This window comes from Sardina pilchardus, chromosome 7, assembly GCF_963854185.1.
Source record: "Sardina pilchardus chromosome 7, fSarPil1.1, whole genome shotgun sequence".
In the NCBI taxonomy this organism is placed as follows: domain Eukaryota; kingdom Metazoa; phylum Chordata; class Actinopteri; order Clupeiformes; family Clupeidae; genus Sardina; species Sardina pilchardus.
The window spans coordinates 25,357,052-25,369,884 of record NC_085000.1 but is presented as its reverse complement, the minus strand read 5'-3'; the positions used below and the strand labels follow the sequence as shown (position 1 = coordinate 25,369,884).

At 42.1% G+C, this 12,833-nt stretch overlaps 2 protein-coding genes across 6 annotated transcripts; both read left to right on the top strand.

Moving 5' to 3' along the window:
- The first annotated feature begins 484 nt into the window (after positions 1-484).
- LOC134087776 (TRAF3-interacting JNK-activating modulator) lies at positions 485-7,947 on the top strand. 4 transcript variants are annotated; one of them, XM_062541503.1, is made up of 14 exons: positions 485-609; positions 956-1,438; positions 1,708-1,846; positions 1,948-1,993; positions 2,110-2,137; positions 2,264-2,293; positions 2,405-2,500; positions 4,110-4,181; positions 4,661-4,801; positions 5,197-5,334; positions 5,843-5,978; positions 6,310-6,464; positions 6,644-6,760; positions 7,180-7,947. In XM_062541503.1, the coding sequence occupies exons 2-14, from the start codon at positions 1,094-1,096 to the stop codon at positions 7,375-7,377; spliced, it is 1,641 nt and encodes a 546-aa protein (XP_062397487.1). In that variant the 5' UTR covers positions 485-609; positions 956-1,093; the 3' UTR covers positions 7,378-7,947. The 4 variants fall into 4 exon arrangements, with proteins under 4 accessions (XP_062397487.1, XP_062397488.1, XP_062397486.1 ...); XM_062541504.1 differs by having other exon boundaries at positions 485-613; positions 959-1,438; XM_062541502.1 differs by having other exon boundaries at positions 485-613.
- A 145-nt stretch (positions 7,948-8,092) lies between these two features.
- dnase1l1l (deoxyribonuclease I-like 1-like) lies at positions 8,093-12,559 on the top strand. 2 transcript variants are annotated; one of them, XM_062541506.1, is made up of 10 exons: positions 8,093-8,266; positions 8,580-8,622; positions 9,119-9,290; positions 9,807-9,862; positions 10,262-10,348; positions 10,497-10,609; positions 10,827-10,939; positions 11,464-11,621; positions 12,152-12,248; positions 12,341-12,559. In XM_062541506.1, the coding sequence occupies exons 3-10, from the start codon at positions 9,147-9,149 to the stop codon at positions 12,419-12,421; spliced, it is 849 nt and encodes a 282-aa protein (XP_062397490.1). In that variant the 5' UTR covers positions 8,093-8,266; positions 8,580-8,622; positions 9,119-9,146; the 3' UTR covers positions 12,422-12,559. The 2 variants fall into 2 exon arrangements, with proteins under 2 accessions (XP_062397490.1, XP_062397489.1); XM_062541505.1 differs by having other exon boundaries at positions 9,774-9,862.
- Positions 12,560-12,833: the final 274 nt, after the last annotated feature.

Here is a 12,833-nt window from a genome sequence, read left to right as displayed (position 1 = left end):
TGACTACAACACTTGAAAAATCATAACGGTGATGTCTTTTCCTTGTTTACCGGAGGAACTGTCAGAAAAGTCAATGCACGGAGCAAAATAAGGAAGCTGTATTTCGTAGCTTCCCACTAGATGCAAGTCTGACCTTTCTAGTGTGCCCTGCAGTTACTGTGAAATGTGCCCAGGCCAGTTTGATTCGAGTTCCCCCCCCTCTTCTTTGCCAGAAGATCTACATGCCCCAGGCAAGGAGGCTGTTACTTGCTTAATCCATGCACAGAAACTGCAAGGCTGCCCTGCCCATGTAAAGAACATTCTAAACAGTACGTCCTAAAGGCTGAGTGCACATGTCTCTGTCTAATCAGTGCGCCCATGCATGTGTGGCACTAGTCCTGACACGAGTGTCTGCAGAGATAGAGGAACTCTGAGATGGCGTGGCCCTCGCAACTTCCTGTTTAGGTTGCTTGCCCCCAAAAGAGTGTGATTGCTCACTGTGCGAGTCTGCAGAGCTGACTGAGAGGTTCGGAGAGGCTTTGGTGAAAGCACGTCGGGGCTGGTGAAGTTCCCAGCAGCTAAACCAACCTGTGAAGAGGACTCACCACAGGATGACCAGTGTGAGAGCAAGTGGGTATGTGGAGGTATGTCCTCAATTCTGTTGTTAAGTCAAGCTTTCTGTTTGCTTCTTGTATTGCCTTTTGCATTTTTTTTTTCTCTTGTTTTTGTTTTTTGTTTTGTTTTCAGTGGCTGTCTAGTTGAATGTTTCTCATGATGTGTGTCGCTGGTGCTCTCTTCTCTTTTTGTACATGTTTATGAAATAATTAATAGAGAAGACAATACTTTATTTGAGTGCATTTTTTCCCCTTGAAGTTAAATAACAGCAAGTCAAACAGGCACCAGAAGCTCTCCACAGAACATTTGCCATTAACTGACAGGCCTTTTGTTTTAAACTGGATGAACTGGTGTTTTACAGCAGCCCTTGGCACTGTGCAGTCTACTTTTCCACCTGCTGAAGACTTCCCCTGCTCAGTGTTACAGTCTACTTTTCCACCTGCTGAAGACTTCCCCATCTCCAGCCACCAGCATGGTGAGCCTGGAGCAGAGCTGAAGCATGTGGCTCCTGGAGCGAGAGTATGACATCAAGGTGGAACAGCGCGCCGTGAGGAACGAGCACCTCAGGGACCAGCACAACCGCACGTCCTGCCGAAGCCCCTCCAGGGAGGCCGACGTGCTGTGGTTCAAGCAGGAGCAGCGGCACAAGCGACAGCTGGAGTTCGCCAAGCGGAGGCCCGACACGGGCGTGGACGTGACGAGGTTTAAGGTGGTCACGGTGAGAAGGCCCACTGGCACGAGATTAGGACCGCTGGCACGGGAGGCGCTGACGTCAACGCGACGTCCGCTGATAACAAGGGGCAGCATGGGCATCCCTAAAGATGACGTCAAGTCCACTTTACAGGTCTGCTGAGCATTCTGTGTCTGATCAATGTTAAGTCTTGCAGCTCATCAGCAGTAATTTTAAAGAAGAATCCGCACACTTCAAGTCTTTGTGCAAAAATGTTTTGAAACTTTACTGAGTGCAAGCTTTTGGTCGTTAGACCTTCATCAGGCAGAGCACATCATCAGTTAAAATATGAATACACCAAAACTATTTTTGTGAAAAAATAACTACATTTGTATTAGGCCTATATGTGAAGGCAAGTCATTTTGTTTTCATATCCACTGTAGACCACCTGTAATGGCCAGGTGACTTCAACTGTAAAGGGGAGAGAGTTTGCTGTGTCAAAGCAAGCTCACCTGAACATCATCTCTACAATGAGGATGCAAGTCCACAAAAAGAGAACCATCTCAATGAAAAAGGAGAGAGGTGGGAGATTGTGCCATGTTGTAACTAGTAGATCTAGTTGTAAATACTATATCTGTTATAACTAGACCATATTGTTACAACCTCTTTCAATATTCTTGTAGGCATAGACAATCAGAAGACACAGCAATCAGCTGGCATACGAACAGAGTAAGTACACAACTTTGTATACTCTGACATTCAAACATTCAAAGGCCAATGTGGTAGGACAAGTGTATACTCACTCACTGTCTCTCTTCCATATGCCCACTGTCTGACTCTGTTAGGCCTGGCTTGGTTACAGTGAAAGAAGATGTAAGTATTGTTCTGTTTGGATATTGTAACGGGATAGTTTTACAGCAAGTGACAGCATTCAAAATCTGTGGAAAGAGCTATCAATGACAATGTTCTTTTCAATTCATGTCTTCTGGGCAACTACAGGACGTCCTCCTACTGACTGACTACTTACAGGTAGATTATGTAGTGAGAAAATGAAGCATACACTATATGTGTACAAAATACTATGTGTACAAAATGAAGTGTATACTATTTATGGAGCACAAGTGTCTGTGAATCTTGCAGGAGGCTTTGCAGAGAGAGGAGGCATTGAGGATGAAGCTGACCACCCTCCAGCGCAGCACAGGAACCCTGCTCCGCTCCACAGAGTACCTGTGGAAGGTCAGTCACTTAAGGATAGGGGGGGCTTTTGTCATAGGCCACAGACCTTAGGCCTCAAATACTACAATGGACAACCATATTCCATGATGATGTTGTGCCTGACCTCCATTATGATGGCCAGTTCTAGAATTCATACTTTATTAAACCTGTTCCATTCTGTAATCTGATTTCACTTTCCACATATTCAGACAGGTGTTTTAATGAATGAAAGACTATTGGGTAACACTTTACTTATCTACGTAACAGAGGCGCTATGTCATACATGTTTATGACTTGTTTATAATGTTTATGACACATTCATGACATGATGTCACTCTTATGTAGACGCCTTCAAGTAAAGAGTGACTGAATATTGCAGAATATTGTCATGTCAAGTCCTCTGTTTTGGAGTGGCATGTAGCCACTGTTTTTTATACACTGTGGGGTCACATATCCTGGAAACTGCTATGTCCCATTGTGTGCTTGTCTCGGTCAGAAAGGTAAGTAGAATGTGTTTCCAGCTAACAGATTAACATCCAGCTTGACTTATCTTCACTGACCCCACCTAGATCGACACTTAACTTGGGCATTGTAATTGATGACCGACCAAGCCGAAAAGCTGGGACATTGTGTCTCGATATTCATTATTGGCAGCCAAGCAGTGCTACTGCATAGGAAACCAGTTGTGTTTCTACCTCTTCTCATCAGGGGACAAGCACTGATGCTGTATGTAGTAATTTCCTGTGTATTAACCGCATTGTGTATAAGCCACAGGACAGTTTTTTTATGCAAGTTAAAGCATCACATCTTTTTACACATTTTTTTTACACAATTTTTTTGTACCTTAACATAATGTTTCCAAAATCATTTCAGTGGTTCGTCAATGTGTCTATGTGGCTAACTGCTGGGCCCCAAGTATTGATGGCATACAGTACTACCAAGACATTGGCCAAGTTATTACAAAATAGTAATACAAAATTGTTACATTATCAGGTTTTAGTAGGCTACGTTTTGTGATTAAAAAGTTAAAAGCAGATTTTTATTTCATTATTGAGAATTAATTATATTATATAGGAATTATTTTAGGCCTATGTCTTTCTCTAACCACAAGAGATATTCAAATTTTTTTTTTTTTTTAGAAAATACACTGGTATCCGTAGCATCTCCCTTTTGCCAAACACACACTTTCACACAGGAAGGAGAGGTGGAGCAAACACCCCAAACGTTTTTTCTTCATTACACGAGTGCTACTACCACATCTGTCTGTTTTCCGTCAGGGTTTTTAGGTAGGGTTTTTTTTAATCTTGTAGAGTTTTTACGTTCATATAGGATATACTTTTATAAAGCGCTGTGGAACACTTGTGCATGTGTCTCATTTTCATTCAAAGTTCAAATGAAGTTTTGATAATGTGTAGACATGGTGTACATACAGTAGAGTAGCCTATGTCCCTTCTTTTCAACATCGTTGAATTTTAAGTGTGACACGTTTTGCAAGTGTATGCTTGACTTTTCTCTATGAGTTAAGTATAGAGAAGAATTATGGCTATAGACTATCGTTGGTTGTTGCGGCTTGCTTTACCGTGACCCTTTTTGATCTCTCGCTGGTCTATTTACTCTCTCCCTCTCTCAGACTCGCTGTGGTGAGGATCTGCTCAAGAGCCAGATCAAAGCCCTGGAGTCACAACTGCAGGTCTGCATGAAGGTAAGACATGTATAGAACAACTTTTAAAATAGCACATCTGTTACACATTGATGCAGTCTGATAGTGACAGCAATAGCTAGGTATGATGGATTTGAGAAAACATGTTTGTCAGGGCACCAGGTAGTGATGATAGATGCTGATCTTCAGAACTAGTTCCAAAGTAACAGGAAATGTCAGGAAATGTGTATTGATGTCTATCATGTATGACTAAATCAACCTGCTTAAAGTCTGTAAATATTACCTAAATTTAGCGTTGTTGTCCAGAGACTACTAATAACAGCGTTGATTGTTCTTAACCCTAATGTTTGCACAATGGCATAGCCTATTGGTATAGAAATGTATAAAGGAGCACTGGTAATAAGATTAAATGAGTTAAATATAATTAAGCTATTTTGATGAGATAGCTGTATTTACATTCAACATTAGCCCTATTTTTGAATGGCATGGTTGATGTTGTGTGTGTGTGGGGTGTGTCTCAGGGGCTTCCGCAGGATGGAGTGAAGAGGCTGCTGGTGGACATGGAGAAGGAGAAGGGGGTGCAGGAGGAGAAGGCCTTGCAGGCCCTCCAGAAGAGCACAGAGGACATGTCCGAGGCCGAGGCCAAGATACAGAACCTCAAGGTACACACTCGCTGGACTCGCTCATTGCATTGGCTACTGTCCAAACTGTTTGGCAAGCATTTGAAGCTACAGTATCACACCTACATGAAATTATTAATACAAAGCATGGAGTGTCTGTAGATTATAGGGCTAGTTACACCAAGGCACCAGGATTTTGGCCCACAAAGATAATATTTGGAACATAATGTGTTGTGTTTTGCTATTGACAAAATACATTTACATGGCATTTTGAGAATGTATTGAGAATGTAGAACAGGTGATCATGTTACGTGTGTAATGTAAGTGTTCAACTTATAATGTAGATTGCTAAGTTCTACTCATGACTCCCACTCTACTGCCTGAACGTGCCTATCCAACTTGTCCACCTTGTCACCTATTCCCATATTGTCCACCAGGAGTCGCTGCAGGCAGCCAGGGCTGAGTCGAGCCAGTGGAAGAGCCTGTGCGAGGAGCTGCGCGGGAGCTCCACACAGCTGATGAAAGGCCTGGATGTCTGCACCGAGCAGCTGCAGCAGCTGCACACTCAGCTGGAGGTGAGAGGACAGGCCGCTGCTGCTGAGCGGGACCAACGGTGACGGTGAACGAGTGTGTGAGTGTGTGTGTGTGTGTGTGTGTGTGTGTGTGTGTGTGTCTGAGTGTGTGTGTACTTTAGTCTACCCTCAGAGATAGTCTACCCAAGTGATGATAAACAAAGGTCACAGGACCAACTTCCGTGTGTGTTTGTGTATGTATGTGTGTGTGTGTGTGTGTGTGTGTGTGTGTGTGTGTGTGTGTGTCTGTGTATAGCTGACTTAAATATACTGCAACTCACATGCATAACTGTTTGTGGAAATGTAATTGTTTTTTTTATATAACAGTTTCAGTAGAAGTACATATGCAAGTACATATGCATACTTCTACTTTATCAGTGTTTATGCACTGCATGTGATGCATGTTCACCTCTTTGCAAAACTGCATATTTTTGCATGTACATGTCTTCTTGTCTACGTGTTTGCACTCTCGTGTATGTGCGCTGACATGTGTGACTGGCGTGCTCCTCAGATCTCCCAGGGTCGAGAGAGCGAGTTGGGCCAGCAGCTGGAGAGCGTGCAGCAGGTGGACGAGGAGCTGCGCTCCCGCCTCGCTCAGCTCGAGGAGGACAAGCGAGCCGTGAGCGCGCAGCTACAGGAAGCCAAAGGTAGTCTCACTTCCTGCCCTGCGGTCAACGCTGCAGACGTCAGCGCACACAGCACTGCCACAAGTGTAACAGCAGAGAAAATGGCGGGTTCTTTGTTTACACGCAACAGCAGTGTTTTGACATCCGGATATGTACACATGTAGATTCACATTTGATTCATCAGATTATGTTAATAGTATCCTTTTCGTCACAGTTACTGTAACTAAATTGTACTCATCAATACTAAATTGTTTTCGTCATTAAGTATGAAATTTGACACTTGAAGAGAAAAAAGGGGAACTGACTTTGCTGTGCTTCCTCCTGCATGGCACCCTGCACCAACGGCACACAGATATGCTCTCTAGAAGAGGCCCTGAGGTATTCAAGACCACCAGGGCCTTCCTCGCGTCCGAAGGCGAGCCAGCTGCACAGATTTCCAGGGACGGTGACCACATCGCTGGCCAGTTACGGGTGACAGAGGAGAAGCTCAAGATGAAGGAGAGAGAGGTGAGCGATTTGACCAAACTTCATGCATATGAAGGATATCTTATCATAATGACATTTTTACAGTATTCAGTGCCTAGAGAGCTAATAGGTTATGCAACAGATGATGATGATGATGATGATGATGATGATGATGATGACAACAACACACTGTGTGTGTGTGTGTGTGTGTGTGTGTGTAGTGCATGGAGCTCCAAGCCCAGCTGGAGGCTCTTGAGCTGGAGTGTCGGACCTATCAGTCCAGTGTGACGCAGTGCCGAGAGGAGCTCAGGCAGCTGAGGAACCAACGCAACAGCAAGGTGAGCAAAGAGCCAGCAGCCCAGTCCACACGCTGCGCCCACCTGCTGAAGGTGCTCACAGTGACTCACTTGCTCATGTCATGTGACACCAATCAGGAAATAATCTATTTGGGAATCGTGTGCACAGTATATCCTCCTCTCATATTTAGGCTGTGTAAACACTTCATTTGAGTAGTCCGCCAACAGAGATATTACAGATAGTCTTGAAATTCAAGTTTACTAAACTTTAATCTCTTTCACCACAACACAACACAATACCTGAACCTATTCATAAATGCATGTATAATGCATAAATTAGCAGATTTGAAACAAAACGTTTGTTTACTGAATCTAGTCTATGGGAAACCATCCAAATTAAGTGTGACTACACTGTTATTATTCCTGTGTTGACTTTGTGTGTTTTGTACCTCTCCTCTCAGAGTGCCTGTGGATCCTGGCTGGTTCTCCTCCTGGTCCTGCTTGTGTTAGGAGTAGCCCTGCTAGTGGGCCTGTGTATGGGCCACCCCCTCTTCGCTGACTACCTCCAGGACATCTACTCGTGTCTTGAGCAACATGTAGAGGACTATCTGTTGACTCTGGCCTCTCCACAGAACTCGGCCTGCTTCAGGCCTATTTGACAAAGAGCCCACAGACTCTACAGCTGACGATGACAAGGAGGAGAAGAAGAATATGGGACTTTGATTATTGATTGTTTAGTTTCTGGTAAAGCATTAGTGTTGCCCCCAAGCCTGCAGTTTAGTCTTCATTTTGTTGGATTGTATGAGGGTGTGGACTTTGTTATTGGGAGATGCACAAGACATGCGCAATTATGAATACAATCTATAATAATAGTCATTATTATATTTTAGAAATGTATTCAGAACACGTATACAGTCATGTGCAGTAGTTACATATCAACATTGTTGTTAGACTGACAGAGTTTGTATTATTTATATGTGTTTGCCATTGTGTGTGAATATAATGGGGATCACTGGCCTTTTTCACTAAGTGCAATCAGCTAGAGTGCTCACAGAAAAACTGAACACTCCAGTAGTGTCTCTGTCATCTGTTTACTATTGACACTCACATAAGATGTGTACAGTGTTTAAAAATATTTCATTGTGTGAACACACTCGGACATAAGCAGGGTGCATAATTTATATGCTTTGTTAGTAAATAAACAGATATGTGCCTTTGCATTATTGGAATGATTGTATTTGGTATTATTAAAGTTTAAGGACTCATTTATATGAATCATATAGCTTTGGTGTTCTACTACATACTGTATGTAAATACTATTTGCATGATCCTGTCATACTAGTTTGAGGAAACTGGTGTGTGACAAACCTCGCATTTAGGCCACCATGAGGGGAAGTGTCCCAACTACGGAAATAGTTGTGTGATGTTAACTAAGTTGTGTGACTTTAGTCAGTCACTAATGTAAAAAAATGATTCAGCAATGGCAGTTTGTGGAAATGCCTGGGCATCTGTCATGGACTTATTTCCACTCCATATGATACATACGCTGTAAGTATTCACCACATTCCTTCTGTATCCTTTGGTGAAGACCATCGGTAGCAAGGCCTTCCTTCGCTTCTGTTAGAGTCTGTGTATGCTGTGCGAGAGACAATGTCCGTTCATGGTGCACTGTGAATGAGCTGGTGGTCCATTGTTTCCAGTGTGTTCCCTTGTTGCGAGTGGCTCTTTGCACTGTTCTGGATAGAGCTCCACAGAGAGTGAACACTGACACAGCACATCTCTCACACACACCACCACACACTCACTCTCTCGTCTTTCTCTGTGGGCTCACCTGGACCAACACAAAACACACACATTAAAGACATGGGGCTCAGAAGGGCATGGACCAAAAGACCTGGCAGTGGGTAGGTGGTCACTCATTTATTTGTTAATTGTATTATTTATGTATTTATTTACTTCTTTATTGAGTCATCAATTAATTAAGAGTGGCATCTGAAAAAAGACCTGAAATACACCAACCAAGTTTGGGGTCACTTAATGGCAGTTTTCAGATTACATTGTGTGCTTACATAATTGCAAAAGGGCTCTCGACTGTTGTAGAAAGAAATGGCTGATCTGTAATGAAATACAGTATCTACATTGCCCATTACCAGCAACCATTCATCCAATGTTCCAAAGGCACATTTTGTTTACTGTTTATATTATGCAAGCACATAATGTTATCTGAAAACTGCTGCCTTGATAAAAAAACAACAACAATGCAACTGATCTCAGGTGGCATTCTGTTTATAATGGAGTGGAGTGGAAATTTTGAAGTGACCCCAAACTTTTGACTGGTCATGTATATTCCACAGCAACTGACTTTCTGTCAGGAGTCATTGATAAATATCACTTTTATAGTTCATATAGGGGCTAAGTGAGCTGAAGGATGAAGTCTCTGCTTTTGCCGATGTGCCTTCTGGGACTATGTCTATGGACTACCACCCTCTCCCTGAAAATATGCGCCTTCAATATTCAGTCATTTGGGGAAGCAAAAGCCGGCAACAAAAAGGTCGTGGATATTTTGGTCAAGGTATGTGATCCAGAAAATATACAGTAAGTCTTGTACCGTAATGATCTTCCTAATTATTTGTTTAAAGATGAAGTCCGCGATTGTGCAGGACGTCACATTTGTTTATCTTTATATTCAAATTCACTAGCAGATGCTTTTGACCAAAACAACGTACATTATATTTTAAACAAGGACCAAACAAAACACACCACAGAGGTAGCTCATCCCTCTCTTCAGTGTTCCCAGGGAAACTCCATGCCGTGATTTGTTTTTGTTTGGGAGACAGGTTTCCCCAACTTTGTTTGTTTCCATTTTTTGTACTGTTTACTCACGGAATGGCCAGCTAACAGATTGTGAGGAAATGGTTGCTGAATGTGATGAAAAAAAATGCTATGGCCTTGAAATGTATGATCGCTGACAGCAACTCTAAATGTGTTCACATTTACTTTTTGGGCTTACATGATTATCTAACGTGACCCTATGGATGGTGTTCTTTCTTACTAGATTATTGCTCGCTGTGACCTGTGTTTGATTCAGGAGGTTCGAGATTCCAAAGGTGAAGCCATACCCACACTGGTGAAAAAACTGAACAGGTAAGAAAAACAACTTAATATAGGCTCTGCACTGCAACTCAGGGACAATCATGGAGCCTTGGCTAAGGCCAGGGCGGTTAACAAGTTTTCTGTGGCAGCATTGCTGGTGGTCCCTGACTGTGCATTAAAAAAAAGTTGTTTCACTGTGGGAATCACACTTTTCTATTCAATGGTAGTTTTTGGGTTGCTGTGGCTCTTGGGTTAGCCTGACTACGTCATCCTCACTCGTGGGTGGCCTGCGGGTCAAAATCATTTGAAAAGCTGTGGGTAATGCTATTGTCTTTAGGCTCATCTAGATTACAGGTGAACAAAACAGTTAAATGTACAGATGTGCCATGAACATTTATTGCTACTAGCCGTTGACCTCTCTTTTTTTTGGAATTATGTCCTTTAAACTAGATTTGACAAATCTCATTCATATGCTCATTTAGAGAGCAAACGACTGGGAAAGAAGACCTACAAGGAACAATACGTTTACATATACCGGTGAGTAGATGAGTTCTGAGCTACTTCTCATTGCAAGCAAGTCGATCGCTGATCATTAAATTATGTGTCACACTTCTTGAAAGGTTGCATTTCCTCTGCTGGAGTAAATGTGATCAGTAAACAAGGATACCAACTTTCTTGTTTCCAGAAAAGATGTTCTGGAGGTGAGAGACCACTATTATCTGCATGAGGGAGAATCCAATCGCACCAAACTCTTCACTCGAGAGCCTTTCATCATCAGAGTTCACTCCCCCTCAACTCGTAAGCTTTCTCTATTCCTGTATGAGGATAACAACAGCATGGACATAAGAACAGATAACAGATAGGACAGATAAATCACAACAGAAATACAGAAATGACCTATGTTATAGTAACAGTCTGAAATAAATGTAAGAATATGATGAATAGAACGAATAACAGCCATGTTGTCTAAATCTTTAGTTGGAAGTATAATAATTTGATTTTTTTTTGTTTACAGTGGTGAAGGATTTTGTTCTTGTTGGACAACACACATGTCCCAAGAACGCGATGAAAGAGATTGAGGAACTCTATGGGGTGTTTACGGAAATCAGCAAGAAATGGAAAACACAGGTTAGGACGCAAGTGCACCCAGCCACAAACCCAAACACACACACACACACAAACACACACACAAATACACCCACACCCACATCCACACAGAGACAGAGAGACAGAGAGAAAAAGAATGGAATGAATACAAGATCAGATTCTTCATTTAATCTCTATGTTTATGATGTGTCATTATTATGGCCTCTCTTTGCCTTGCCTATAGCATATTCCCCATTAGCTCTTTATGCCCCTCTGTATAAACCAGCATTAAATCTTGCTAAGTGCTTCTTCTACAGAATTATATGCCCACTATTCCTCCTCTCACTTGCACATTTTCAATACAGAGACATCATCTGGCCAAATTTATGGACCACACTGAGGGAAGATGCACTGTTCTATACTGCTACACAAGCTATATTACAGCACACTGGGTGACAAGATTATGATTTAAAAAGCCCATCTTTCTCTCTCTCTCTCTCTCTCTCTCTCTCTCTCTCACACACACATACTCTCTCTCTCTCTCTCTCTCTCTCTCTCTCTGCCAGAATGTAGTGTTTCTGGGAGATCTCAATGCTGCCTGCAGTTACATCACAATCAAGGGCTGGAGAGCCAGCCGGCTGAGGAACGACCCCAAATTCCACTGGCTCATCGGGGACGAAGTGGACACCACTGTCCGTGAGAACACACACTGCGCTTATGACAGGTTAGTCATCAATATCTTGGGAATCAATTTCTCAATAAAGCGGAATATTAAGGCAAACTATTTGCCAGCGGATACCCCAAAAATATAGGTATACTTTTTCATTATACAAATTGATACAGATGATTCAGCAAAAAGACCCACCCATTTATAGTTAAGCTTGAAGAATTCAATTAGCCAAATAAGTGTAAATGAAAACAAACAAACTAACAAACCAAAAAAAACCCTGACTTTTCAGATTGAAACTGAATGTTGTTTTCTGGAATTGCTAGAACCATATTTTACCAGTTGATGGCACTGTGACTACAGCTCTGTTACACATCCCAGAGTCCCATTAGAGGCTCACACTGATGTATGTGTCACTGCTGTTCCTGATTTTACAGATTTGAATGTATTTGTCAGAGACATTTTGATTAAGCAATAGAGTGCAGTGAACAATGGCATGTTTAGGTGTCCTGAAGACAAATTGTTGCATTTTCAATAACACACTGCACCCGGAACATGCACTGATGTATTTTCTTGTCTCCCTATAGAATTGTCGTCCATGGAAAAGAGCTCTACTATGGGATTGTTCCTGAGTCTGCGCAACCCTTTAACTTCAAGGAACAATTCCATCTCTCTGAGGAGGAGGTAGGCCTACAATGCCACAACCATGAGAATTTAAGTGAAGAAAACAAACAACTGAATGATGGAATAACTTTTTTTACCACAATTTTGTTTAGGCTTTGGAAGTCAGTGATCACTACCCAGTTGAAGTGGACCTGAAACCCAACCACCGTTATTTTCTTCGTCATGAGCTCTGAGTCCAATCGACTAGACCAACAAACCCATCACACAATATGCTTCAGTACTGTGACTAAAAATATATATATACTGTATATATTTTATCATATTCATTGGTGAAAGACGAAGACAAATAAAGGAACCCCCTTTTGCATTAGTGTGTGCTGTTAGCCTACTATTTCCTAAAGCTTCGTTAAAACATTCATATTATTTTTCATTTCATATTTCATTGTTCAGTGAGACCCAGGCATGACTAAGCTGCAGTGCTAGGATAGAGATTAAAAGCCAACAGGAAATGAGAGTGGGATCATTTGAGGCCAAAATATCATGACCCTATTGGTGTATTCAAAATGGCTCATTTGGACCAGAGCATTGACAACAGTACTCTAAGAAACCTAAAATGCACCTACAATTATTGGGCTGTGTCATCTT